Consider the following 14,168-nt stretch of genomic DNA (forward strand, 5'->3'; position numbering starts at 1 on the left):
AAATTTTCCGTCGTTTCGTGTGGATACGATGCCATTTATCTGAGATCGCAGCTAAAGTGTCAGTGACATTGTTTAGAAAATACATTCAGATCTTCGACGGGTGGCAAAATGCGCGAAAATGGTCCAAATGTTACCAAGCCCTCCATGCAAGAAAATGATTGAAAAGGCTAACAAACTGAAGCTACTAGATTCTCATAAACCTGATTAATACCGACGATGATAGGACGCGAGGGATTAATCTTCATTAAATTCGAAAACAGATGAGAAATCGTCCGTATACGTGGATATATGCAACATGCACATTAGCTACGAGTACGTAGGCCGAGCTATGCAGCGTATGATTCATCTTGCTGCCAAGATTCATTAAATTAGTTCAGGTGTTTGGCCTACAGAGTAACGAACATAAACAACATTTTAACGACTGATATTTTTGTAACTGTGACTGTTTATTTTCACTCCATGTTCGGCTCTCTGATATTCTTATAGAAGTGGGTCTTCAATATTTACCAGTTCCTTTCATTTGATACATCGATATAGTAAATGTTGCCAAGGAAATAGGCCAACAGAGATTTATCATTGACACGATCATGAAATATTGTACTGTAATAATCTAACATAACATACATATTGTAGTCGTAACGGTTTTACAGCTTTTGGAATGTTACTTATAGAATGCATTTTAAATTATTGGGTGGGTCTTTGAATTCTAAGAGAGCTGTGAATGGTTCTCAGAAATATTTACCTGAAACAGAACTGTTCTATGTTTTTGTCCTTTCATTAGACATTTGTGACTTTAATTTTATAGGAATTTCTCTATCAGATTTTTCAAAATTAGGTTAAAGCTATTAATCTACCTATAAAGAAGAATTCTTCATATTTCCTTAGACAGAAAAGAAATCTTTCCTTTTAGTAAATTGATGTAAAAAGGAGCTCGGTAATTGTGTTACAAAAAGAGTGATGATTATAAATGTTGATGGATGGTAAGGAGGTCCGAAGAAAAGATGGATGGATAGAGCGAGGGGCAATAATAAGCAAATGGAAGGGAATGATCAAGTAGGGAAAATGTTAGAAAAAACCTTGCTGCAACAATTCTAAATAACTATAGACAACCACATATATGGTGATGAAGATAATGATTTTCTTAATTTTATGTTCGACAAGTTAATCCAAACTCTTATAGCCTTCATAGAACGTCCACCGTTGAACATATGCCTCGTCATTCGGAAGAAAATGTAGGTTCCTTTATTATTATTATTGCTTTTATTGATAATTGTTTTGATGAAGATGAAGCAGTTATAGTTTTACCTGGCTTTCTCCGCATTCGCCACTGCACCGGCGGCGGCGCCGGGCTGCCCGAGCCCGACGATGCCAGCTTGAAGCCGTCACCTGCAAAGAAACATGACAATTTTCAGTACATGAAGAATTGTATTTAGGGTGCAGTAGAAAGGAACTGCGAAAAAATTTCCAAATATTAGACCAAGTCCAAAAAAAGGTAACAATTGTCAATAAATAAACGTCAAAAAACAAATGCATGTAATTTGAATATATGTACACGAAAACCCAGTAACGGCATAATGTAGTCTAGTCTAGATAGATTGTTCCTCGAGGTGAGGTGAGAAGCCGTGGGAAACAGCTTATTCAGAATATTAAAACATGTTACCAGAATTTATGTCAGCGGTAAGATATACATTACTCTCTCTAAATAGAACTATAAAAGACAAAGGATTCATAAATCATCTTGGAGAAAGAGCTGCGGAATATTTAACTAACATTTTCATGTAACGACATCTGTGGACGGCAGGACAAACTAAGTAAGCGCCGTAGTGACGCAGAGTTGGCTATGAACAGCTGAATTTGTGCCGAGGTTGGCTGCCCACGCTTCCAAGAAGTAATCTATGAGCCCGCTAGATGGCGTGCGACGTACTCATTGGAAGATAGCAAGAAAACTTTTTTAGCCCCATGAAAATAACAATAACATCTTTCAGCACATATGCATTTAGAATATAGATAAAACAAAGATTTTACGGTTTTCATTTTTAAATTTTGGTATTGAACACTGAATTTATATTATATATATTTATTGAGGATATGACGTAAACACGAAAAACCTGTAACGAGCCTTTTACGCACCTAAACATAAAACGTGTTTTGAATAAAAAACCGGGAAAATCACTTACAGCTGAACATAAAATGAAAAACATTAAGTCATAAAAATGGCGACGGAAAATTCGTATACAATCATTTTGATGATTAGAGGCATAAAATGGAAGGCCGCTTTATAATGAATTCGATACAGTGAAACGCTTTTAATAGCTCGATAGACTGTAAACATACGGTAAATTTGAAATTCTAATAGGCTTTGCTGGCTTTAGACCACTTTTAGCAGGAGCCTTTTGAAACGGAGATATCTGGAACATGTACTGGACTTGCATTTACTGTTAGATCCATTTCTTTTTACCTTTCTCGTCACATAAGGCTTAATAAAACGGTGGAAATTAAAACACAGTAAATTCATGAATGAACTGGGAAGAACCGGAATGCTGTTTGCTGTCAGGAAGTCTTTAGTTTTCTAAGATTACAGCTATTATTTATAAACCAGTTTTAAAATTGAAATATATAATTTAAACTGTAAAGATATTGTACCATATTCATACTGAATAACTTCTCAAATTCAGATGGTTTTATACCAGCTTCATAGTTCAAAATGAGACAACTATTTCAATAATGTATGATGTAGTCTACTTTACACGACTTCAATCCTCGATCTAACTAAACAAAACTTTCTGTGTAACCAGTAAATAGAAATATGACGTCATTTTGTCGGGAATATAGAAAACCAATTTGCTACAGACTGATGACATCAGAACTCGGCTAAATTGACAAACACTATTCATATGGCCACTGCAATTAACTGATAGTTATCGTTACATTTTTGGTTATGTAGTTACTTTTGGTTACTCGTTATTACCGCCCATTCAGTCTTAATACCGTTATCTGATGGAATCGAGGACAGACATTTTTAATGATATTGTATTCTATTTATATTTATGGCAAGCTTTTGATGAAATTGCTTCGTTCGTAATTAAGTGTCACGAAGCATTACATTTTGTGACACTTCATTTGTTGCTCGACCAGTTATTAAAAAGAGAGAGGACGTTATATATTTTTTTGCAATAAAAGCCTCGTCTTATCTTTGTTTTAGCATAAATTGTTATTTAAGCATTTAAACGGCAATGATTTCAGAGAATTATGCGTCCATTAAGATTATTCTTTACATAAAGTTTTGCGAAACTGTTAACTTAAGTTTAATATGTATAAACGGTTCTGGCGTTGTTTCAGAAAGTATTCAACAATTTACCACGAAATGTGGCGTTGAAAATTGCAAAAGTTTCCACGCGAACAAAAACATGGCATTCATTTCGTACAATGATAATTCCTAAAATGTCTCATTTTGGTGTTGAGTTACGCCACATTTTTGCTCAAATTCGCACCCACGGGTTTGACGATAAATGTTAAAAGGTTCTAAGCTTATTAAAGGGAAATTTTGGCAATTGAACCAGTATCTGTTGGCCTCACATTTCGGTACTTTTTTTTAATCCACGTAAAAGCATAGCCCCGATAATTGCGTTAAGTCGAGCATAATAAGGGCCTAACCGTAGATTAAACGCGGATTATTTAAGTGATGTCGGACATCCGTCTGTGGGAGGAGTGATACGGGGTCCATTAATTGGGGCACTGCGAATAATTACGGGTGAAATGTTATTAACAAGACCCGGAGAGCACTCAAATTTTTGATTAAGTTCTTAATTGAATGTTGGTTTCTCTTGGTCCTTAAGGAAATTGAAACTTGATGTTGAAAATAGTTTTTCTGTCACATCGTTGAAAATTATTGTCGACAGAATTTTCATTAAGATTTTTCTGGATTTTTTTAAGAAGACAAAGTAAACTTGCATAACTTTTTTTTTACTACAGTTAGGTGAAAACAGTTATATGAGCTTGGCAATGCAATAACCAGTGTACACAAACAAATTAAAGGCACACAGTTTTAATTACACAAACGAGATACAATATTAATTACTTCGGTTTTAATTTCAGTTGCGCAGTATGAAGCTTAGGCTTGTTCGTAGGAAAATTAATTTTATAAGAATACTCTTTATTAGAACATTAAATAAAAGGAATAGTAAGTTGTTATATTAACTTTATACCTTGAGCGTTTCGTCGTAAGAGGTAATATTTATTGACATATTTTTTTTTTCAACAGGAAAAAATATGATTAAGTAAACAATACATTTTTTATATTACTCAGCTAAGGTTGATTAAATTATGCATCCTAAGAGACACACGATTATTTAATAATGCACCAAAACGGAATAGTTATTCGGAGTGTATGAGCAATTTCAATCAGCGACCAGTTATTTACTAACAGTTCATTTATTATACCAATTATTATTTTTTAGTAGCTGTAGACGCTTCAGGTTACCGCGTGTGCGCTGTGCAGGCTAAAGGAATCACTTCAGCTTTCAGGGATAATGTTGTTTTCTTATAATGCCTACATAAATACCTACAAATCTTTATGAATTTTGTATGTGCTTATTTTTTATAATTTAAGTATATATGTACAATGAACGATACTTGAAGCTCAGTCCACTCCAAAACTACTATTCAAATACAGGAGTCAAAAGCCAAACTTGTAATAGAAAATTCTCTTTAAGATAAACCTCTTTTAAACTGCTTCCAGAGACCGTTTGGTCGATAAAGCTCGTTAACTTTGATACGTAACTGTAAGTGCATAGACGGAGGGTCAGTTGCAATCCCTATCAATGCGATTCCGACTATTAAATCGATACGTGTCTGCGAAAGGGTGATGTCAGCGGAGGCTGAATGGGCATTAGGCGAAACATTTTGTCAATGAAAAATAGACCTTATGATATGCGTAATATCATTCTGAAAAAAATGTACCTAAGTACGTGGCGTTGATTTTAAGAGTAAAATAACTTTTGTTAGTGTTCTATGTAATGCATAATTCGATATGGTTAGAAGTTTGTGAGATGATGGCAGATAGAAAGTATAGAATGAATAGCATATTGCATAGGGGAGACGTTTAAATTGACACTGTAAATATACAGATGCAGGCAGTTAGTGAGGTTGTTGGGGATAATTTTTTTTACCTATTATACCAATAAAAAGACACATTATTTGTGGGCTGTATTTTATACTGGTACGAGAAGTAGGTAGCTTGAGCCATTTTGGAATAAGATTGCCCAAGAGAAACTTTAATAATAAGGCTTCTACGAGCAACTTAGTCATATTCATAATTTTTAAAGGACAATGCTATTCTTTGTATGGAAGTTGGGCTCAAGTGTTGCCCACAGTAACTGCATAGTGTATTATGTTCCATAGGCTTATATTAGGTCCCAGACCAAAGCATTTTGAAATCTATCCCGGGAGTCTTGAGAAAAAATGGTTTGACTCTTATTCAATATTACATAAAATAAGCTTACGAACTCTTAACTATTCCACTTTTATTACCTTAATTGAAATGAATTATATTCATTGACAAATACGAGGTATTGTACACGACAACTTTTTTTTAACCGACTTCCAAAAATGGAGGAGGTTCTTAATTCATTTGTATTCTTTTTACGTTTGTACGTGCATAACTCCGTCGCTTACCAACCGATTGCAACAATTATTTTATTGTTTGAAAGGGCTTACTTCCTTTGTCATCCGGCCCAGGGTCTGGTGATGGAATCTCTAAAAAAATCGGGAGCGACTCTCGAAAATTGTAGACACATATCGAGTAAAACCTTGTCATTCGGGTATATGTGTCAGACACCACAAAACAGTGGAGGTTAAGATCTGACCTGTTTGAGCTTATTTTATTCGTCTTGATAAGATTTTTCTAGAAGATAGCTCATAGCGCAGGCGCCTTGTAGATTTAAACCGTAAATTCAAAAATATTGCGGTAATTGCCTTTTTTTCAGAAAACCATTGTCAGTTCTTATTAGAATCCAACGCTTTTAGAATTTATCTGAAAATCACAGTAAAAAAAAAAATAACCCATTTCAACATTTTCCAGTACTGGATCCTGACAGCGAGATCCTGAGCATTCAGATTGACTATATACATATGAGTAAGACTTATTTTTCAGAAAAGTCTTATCAGATTAATTTCTCGGGACCCCTGGGACTGATTTTAAAAATATTTTAATTTCATGTTAAAAGTGAAGTAAGGAACCTATTTCAATCACTCCCACTACTGGGCAAATGACACAGGCTTTGTAAAGCGACTGCGGAATATTAGAACCGGTTTTTCTCACGACCCCAGGGACCGATTTCAAAAATATTTGGATTTCATGTTAAGAGTGAAGTAAAGAACCTATTTTGACCACTCCCACTACTGGGCAAATGCCAAAGACTTTGTTAAGTGACTATCTAAGGAGAACATTTGAACCCGTTTTTCTCGGGACCCTTGGGACCGATTTCAAAAATATTTTAATTTCGTGTCAAGAGTGAAGTAAAGAATCCATTTCAACCACTCCTACTAATGGGCAAATGGCTCAGGCCTCGTAAAGTGACTCTTCATGTAGAATATTTGAACCGGTTTTCCTCGGGACCCCAGGGAGCGATTTCAAAAATATTTGCATTACGTGTTCAGAGTGCACTAAGGAACACCCTGGAACTACTCCCATTGCTGGGCAAACTATGAGCCCAGACCCTGGCATTGTCCTTTGTCCAAAACAGTAATTTATTTTTGTATAACATAAACATCATATTTTTTCCTCTTAAATAACAAGAGCAGTAAATTACACAAAACTTGAATAGGTACAGGCTTCTATTCAAAAGCCAGAAGCCCCGAACATCTGTAAAACAACATCAACGCTAACTTTAATCAGGTTAAGTACTCGGAACTTCACTAAGTTCATTAGACTCACCGAAACTGTTTTTTGGACTCTTCCGTTAATTACGAAGTTAGTTTCAAAGCAAACTGTTGGACCCTGGAAATTCTAAATTCTAAAACAACTGCTTTATCAATGAACTCGTAATTTATTTCTTTGTGGTCATAAAATTCGACGTCTATTTTCTGTTTTTGCCGTGCCTTAATGAACTTCAATTTTCATTGCGGATTTGTGAAATGTCAAACAAAGGAGTTTGCTATCTTTTCGCGTGCATTTTCTGGCGTTAGACGATAGTCAAGTCTCTTGGGACTCGAGAGTTGAATGCAAAGTCTTTTGTATCTATGTTATTAGAAGCCTAGGAAGGAAAAATATAAAACGATATCTTTACTGAACGTCAAGAATTTTTACGATATAAACATGGTAAAAGTGACAATGATTGCAGCGAGCGAAACGAATTTTGGAATTCTTATTATTGTTCTTATATTAGGATATCCTATGAAACCCTGCGCATTTGCGATGATTCTGATAGGTGTGATTTTACCATAAAAGGTTTGTCGAAAAACAATGAAAATGGTGAGTCTGCGCCATGTGCCGGGCAGATGTTATTTTACTTGCTTTACCATGCGTGTTCACGACATGAAACAAGTTAAATTTTATTACAAGCGTGTCATATTTCGAAACCTAAGGAAAATAATTATGTATTCATTTTCATAGTAACAATTACTACCTGTTCGTATTTCAATATATTTTCAAGCATTGAATATTATTATTTATGACTAGCTGGTGCCCGCGACTTCGTCTGCGCAGGTTTAGTATTTCGAACAATATGTTTACAAATTATAGCCTATGTGTTATTCTGATGTATAAGCTATATTATTGTAAAGTTTCATTAAAATCCATTCAGTAGTTTTTGCGTGAAAGAGTAACAAACATCCATACATACAAACTTTCGCGTTTATAATATTAGTAGGATAAGCATAGACATTTCAAAGAATAAACTGTCGGTAGGTACAGACAACACTATTGTAATAACTGTAATAAGTAGGTATTTGGTAACAATTTATTCCCCCCCTCCTCCGATAATTACGAAAATTAAATTGTAGGTACATAACATCAACAGAAATAAGCAATAGAAAATGTCGTCTTGAATTTCAGCGAAAATTCTAAACACAAAATTATTCAGCGAAACTTCTCAACTGTAAATTATACAATGTCTTTATTTTCATTAACAATCAATTTACTAGCCCGTTTTCATTCTTTCAGTGAAGTCTATTGAAATAACCCGACCACTTAGAGCATTGTACCAAATGGAGGCGCCTCAAGCACAAATCTCTACAAAATTGACAAACACAAACGTACACTTGACTTACACATGAACATTGGAGTATGAGTGGCTTCCGTACCTTTGGTGTAGGAGAAGGCACAGCAAAGGCATCTCCAGTAGGTTAAGATCTCTAACCCCACGCAAGTCAGACATTTCCTCCAACTTGTAAACTTACGACAATGTCGTTTATTTACCGAATACTTGAGCAATTCCGGCATCGGGACAGACGACGAACGGGAAATTAAACGGGACGCAAATGTGAACACAGCGAATTGGCGGGAAACTGGCAAAATATTTGTTTTGCTCTGGCAACCCGGCAGTGACTGGGAAATCGGAATGTTCCCGACAGTTGACGTTTTAGTTTTTTGTTATTGGTCGTTTGTCCACTCTGTAGAATGCAGAACGTATTTTTTGCAGTTTGCCTTGTGGCGTTAAAAGGGTTAACTAAATGGAGCGATCATATCACGAAATACAAACTAACGGATGTAGTTTTAAGTCATGATTAAGTATTCCATATTATCACTACTGGAACTGACAAAACAGTTGAATAAACTAACAGTAATTAACAATTGAACGTTAATGTGTTTAATATGCTTAATTAATTACAAAAATATATTTAACCATTCGATAAACGGCGTAATCGCATGGATAAAATATGTGTTGTAATTCGGAACCAAATATTTTTTAATACCTGTTAAAAAGGCTTGACTATTTAGGAAAAGGCTAGCCATATCATGATTTTAAAAAGGCTACTTTCAAGCAGAGCATACCATTCAACCTCAAAGTTTGAAAGTGACCATACAACAAATCATAATTACACGTAACCCTACTTTCGTTGCCACATTAAAGCAGGGTTAAACCACAGGCTTTCATATTCCCTCCGTATATTGTCCTCAAAATCTCGCCCTGATCCCCATATACAAGCAAGAATATTAGAAAATAAAGGCGAAAAATGTGTGGCGAACATCATACCACAAACCTTACATTCTGAGAAAACATTGTCGTAAAATAACATGTGTTTGCTTCCGTAACATAAAATGTTCCGACATGTACGGCTAAATTGAAATAGCGCAAGTATTGCATTATTCATAAGAACCCTATGAATATGTTGTTAGGTAAATTCCGGGCTCCCAACTAAAAACTAACTTAGGACCCGGTTTAAGTTACTTTGTGTTTCGCTTTTTGTTCTTTTCTAATATGAATTCAGACCCTCTAGTAATACCTACGTATGTACACTGGGAATTCAAAGAAAGAAATAAAAACGATTAACACAATGGACAGTTTTTTTAAATAAATTCTTCTTTCTCCTGCCCTGTTCCCAAATTTTACTTGGGGTCGGCGCAATATGTCATTTTCTTAAATTTTCCCCTGTCACTCGTCATACTGACACTCACTCCCTTCCTATTCATATCATCTTTCAGGCAATCCATCCATCCTTCCTTAGGTCTTCCTCTTCCTCTCCATCCATCTACATTTTTTAAAATAAATTATCAACAAAATATTTTAGCTGCAGTGCTACCCAATTTATGTAGCAAACAATTCGCAAATTCATCAGTTCGTTAGGAAACCAAACAATTTAGTTCTGGAAAACCGTTATATTGAACATGAGCAGCGAAAAGTTTTAACAACCCAACTAACGAACAATAAATGCTACGCTAGACTAGCTCTAAAACTATTGAATGAAAGAGGAGAATTTCCTATTCCTATTTCAATGTGTGGAGAAATTCAATTAAGGGCTGATTTTTCAATCGCCAGATAACTCCTATCTGAGGAATATTTTTATCGTTTTGACAGCTTTTGTATGGAAAATATGTCAAACCGCCATATTTATTCCTCAGATAGAAGTTAACTGATGATTGAAAAATCAGCCCTTAAACATTCTAAAAGTTACTTTTGAAACCGAAATGATACAAATGACAATGAAGGATTTCACAGCGAAATCGTTTGTCAGGCATGCGATTCCAAAAGCTGGCCAAAAATGAGTACGAAATTCAAATTTCAACAGTCACAGACTAAAAATTGACGTTCCAAAAAAGGTTTGATGTCGAGAGCTCCACCGCTGCATCGCTACTCTACCTCCCGGCTCGCCGCCTCACTCAAATTCATATTTCACGGTTTTAATTAAACCGTACTTTGACGGGAATGTAAGCGTGGCGTACGTGAATAGTAGAAATAACTGCGCGCTAGTCTAATACGTATACAAGTTACCAACTGAAGCAATAACACAAATGGAAAATGCAGTCTATTTTCATAGCTTAGTTGATGTTTTAGATGAACCACTTGGCTCACTGTTTTATGAGCTATTGTAATAATAGAGAATAGACGATGCATTATGGACTGCTGTAATAAAAAATAAATCTACTTTTTACACGCTTTTTATTAGCTTCACCTGTATGTTTGTAACCGACTTCTTTGGGCGCGATTTTGACCCACTTTAAACGGCCAGATTTCGTTCAAACTTTGTAGATTTATTGAGGGCCGATGACAATACACTAATCTGATAAAATTATTCCATTTTTAACCGACTTCCCAAAAAGGAGGAGGTTACACATACACATCGATTACTCCGAGGTTTATAGACCGATTTACGTGATTCTTTTTTTGTTCGACGCGGAATTGCTGCCTGTTGGTCCCATAGTCATCAGGTCAGGATCTGATGATGGAAACCCTGAGAAATCGAGGGCAACCTTCGAAAGTTGTAGGCATACCCTATGTAAAAACTTGACACTCAGGTGTATGCCTAAAAACACTATTCAACAGTGAAGGTTTGGAGTTGACCTGATGCTGGAGACCAGAGAGGGTCGAGGGAACTCGACAACAGAATGTGTAAAGTACCTCGTGTTTGGGCTCATATTATTTGTATTGACGAGACCTTTGCAACAGTGAAGGTTTTGATTTGACCTGATGATGGAGATCAGAGAAGGTCGAGGGAACTCGACAACTGAATATGTGAAATACCTCGTATTTGGGCTTATATTCTTTCTATTGATGAGAACTTTCCACTAATATGGATAGTGACAGCTATTCGTATCACAAAAAGCTGTAAATAAATTTTCAATTTGCAAAATATGATTTTCGTTAATTTAAATATAATTTTCATCTATAGTCGATAAGGTAAGAAAATTAATTAAAAAATTCTAAAATTTACACAGTCGATAAGGCAGGACTCGATGTTAATTTTTTAGTTGTTGTTTTTTATTAATTATAATTATATACTAACAAGGCTATAATACTAAAAATAGTTGCCAAAATAAGGCGAAAAAGCACTTTTTTTCGGTCGTAAAGCACTCTCTGATGCTTCGCATCATGAGTCGTGCAATAGTTTAAAATTAAAAAGCTATTATAAATAATCCAAACTAAAAAGTAGAAAATAAATAATAGTTTAAAAAAACTAAAAAACACGCTTTTTATAGAAAACCGAACTAAAAAATACAAAATAAATTTCAATTAAGAAAATAGTGTTAAAAATTTCAATGAATATAAATTAATAATATAATAAAAAAAGCGTGGGGTGCTTTTTAAGATATTATCGAAATGAAAATCACTCTACTCATATCTGTCAATAAAATATTTATTACTATTGACACCATGCACCCCACGCTTTTTTAAATATATTATTAATTTATATTCATTGAAATTTTTAACACTATTTTCTTAATTGAAATTCATTAAAATTTATTTTGTATTTTTTAGTTCGGTTTTCTATAAAAAGCGTGTTTTTTAGTTTTTTTAAACTATTATTTATTTTTTATCAAAGGAAAACCACTCTAACCGCTTTTTTATTATCATTTTTGCTTTTAATAAATTAGATGGCTTATAAAAATATACGGTTTAATACGTTGTTCAAAGGCAATTCCAGCCAAATGGTAATTCTAGACACATCGATAAACAGTTAGCAGATAATGGAGGACTCCGGAATATTAGCATAGAGCAGCTAAAATAAACATAAAAAGTGATAGCAGTATCTACTACCGGATGCAATATGCATGAAGATATGAACTATGAAGATAGCGTATTATTGCTTCTAGACATGAGTTAACATTGTAATTGCAGATAAAATGGCACACCTAGTAGACAGCGCATCCTTCAAGTTACACGAGTTACTCAGCACGAGTTCTTGAAAAACAGTTTTATTATTAGAGGAAATCGCCTTATCTTCCAGTTTAATTACTAGTGATCTATGTACTTGATGAACGTTCATTTTCTGTTGATTATATCGATGTATTCCACTCGCTGATTGGAGCAAAGAAGGCATCTTTTGTCTTCATTGTTTCCCAATACTGGAAGATGTTGAATATTCAATGGAAATCGCGGCGTGACCTGATGATAATGCTAGTCTATACAATGTAGAACTACGTATAGCCAGCCACAATGGTTCGGAAGTTGATGCGCACATCACATTCAAATAGATCTCGGTTTTAAAACGCGTCATCGGTTTGTTTAATCTTCTATTTGTTGAGAGTCAACATGTAAACAAAGTTCTTGGAAGCAATTGCGTGAATGAAAATTGTTTGTGTAATAATTTGCTTTATTGAACAGGATTTCAGTTGAAAACGCTTTGTTTATGAACAAATAATCTTGAATGTTTTTAAAGCAAACAGAGATTTTGGTTCACCACAGTTCCATAGCTACAAATCTGCTTGAAATATGCTTCAGTTGTTTATATGAGAAATTAAATACTGGACAATAAATATCCTCGTTATAAATCGCTATAATTTTTCCTACACGCTTCCGGAGAAGTTAAAAGTCATCATTATCATTTATTTATTTTTAGAATAAAAGAAGAACAAAACAGCATCTGTCTGCCTTAACTGTCGAGGTAGAAATTAAGAGAAATGGTCGGTTTTTTCCACTCAAAACGGTTGGCGTCCCAACATGTTTGCCTTTGAGCCTTAGGGATTATTTTGATCCCAAAAACTTTGTGAGGTTTTTTTCTTGACTGAATACGAAAAAGCACAAAAGAAAACTGAGCCACCTGTAATCCTCCGTGGAGGATTTAGAAAAAGGTGAGCCAATATCTGGTACTATATATCTTTAGTTTCATTCATATAACGATGTCAATGTAAGCGAACTTCTCTACAAATTGGCATTGTAAACCTATGGGAATTACCGTTAAGTTTTTTCTGAAGTAAGAATAAAATCCGCTCCCTTTATCGTCAATGTCAACATAATTTTCCATTACAGTCATTTAGTGGAATTGGGTCAGACTGAACAGAGCGATTCTAAGTTCCTGAAGAATAGTTTCAGGCGCTAACCTCTCCGAACACTTATCACTAGCAACTGTGTGCTAAGTCAGACAAGTTCAGACGTAATGTAATGAAACAGATACTGAGAAGGGCTGTAATCAGTTCAACTAATTGACTTTTGACAGGTATAAAAACTTTTTAACGTTGGGTCTAACATCTGATGAATTCATTTTGGAAGTTTACATACCAGTGATATGGCACCTGCAATCTGCAGCGCAAACATGAAAAATGACGCGCTCCATTTTTCGGCTACAATATTTTGATTGAAAACCAACATTTACCGAAATACGTAAACGCTTTTTCCAATACCAGCAAACACAGAACGGATTCACACCATCCATTCATGCAGATTCACTAATTAGAAGCAATTGCAAACATAAATCTGATAGAAGAAGTACCAATTAAAAAACAAACAGCAGTAATTGAAAGCCGTAACGATCTCTTTGAAAAGCAAGTCTATTGGACTATAAAAAGGCGTGATATAGCGGTCAATAAAACGGAAGAGGAATATCGGGTCATTACCTAGCAATAGATAGTGAGATACAGCTGGGCAATTTGCCGACGGCGCGGGCAGCCGAATGAAATTGTGCATCTGCACGAAATCGCTTTTACACCGGCAACGGCCCGTATTTTCTTTTCCCTTTGTAAATGTTGAAGGCGCAATCTCAATGAGATTTAATTAGAAGTTTGTCTTGCGGTT

The 14,168-nt window shown here is 35.0% G+C and overlaps 1 protein-coding gene across 3 annotated transcripts in view; it reads right to left on the reverse strand.

Moving 5' to 3' along the window:
- Positions 1 to 14,168, reverse strand: part of Pde11 (Phosphodiesterase 11) — a 184,437-nt gene that overhangs the window by 134,757 nt on the left and 35,512 nt on the right. For 2 of the 3 annotated variants that reach the window (XM_021334471.3, XM_021334468.3), the window contains exon 2: positions 1,306 to 1,386. In XM_021334471.3, the coding sequence (XP_021190146.1) occupies positions 1,306 to 1,321 (16 nt within the window). In that variant the 5' untranslated portion in view covers positions 1,322 to 1,386. Of the gene's footprint in view, positions 1 to 1,305; positions 1,387 to 14,168 lie in introns of those variants that run through there. The other variant, XM_049850415.2, reaches the window with a different exon arrangement.

Source organism: Helicoverpa armigera, chromosome 18 (assembly GCF_030705265.1).
Source record: "Helicoverpa armigera isolate CAAS_96S chromosome 18, ASM3070526v1, whole genome shotgun sequence".
Classification (NCBI taxonomy): Eukaryota; Metazoa; Arthropoda; class Insecta; order Lepidoptera; family Noctuidae; genus Helicoverpa; species Helicoverpa armigera.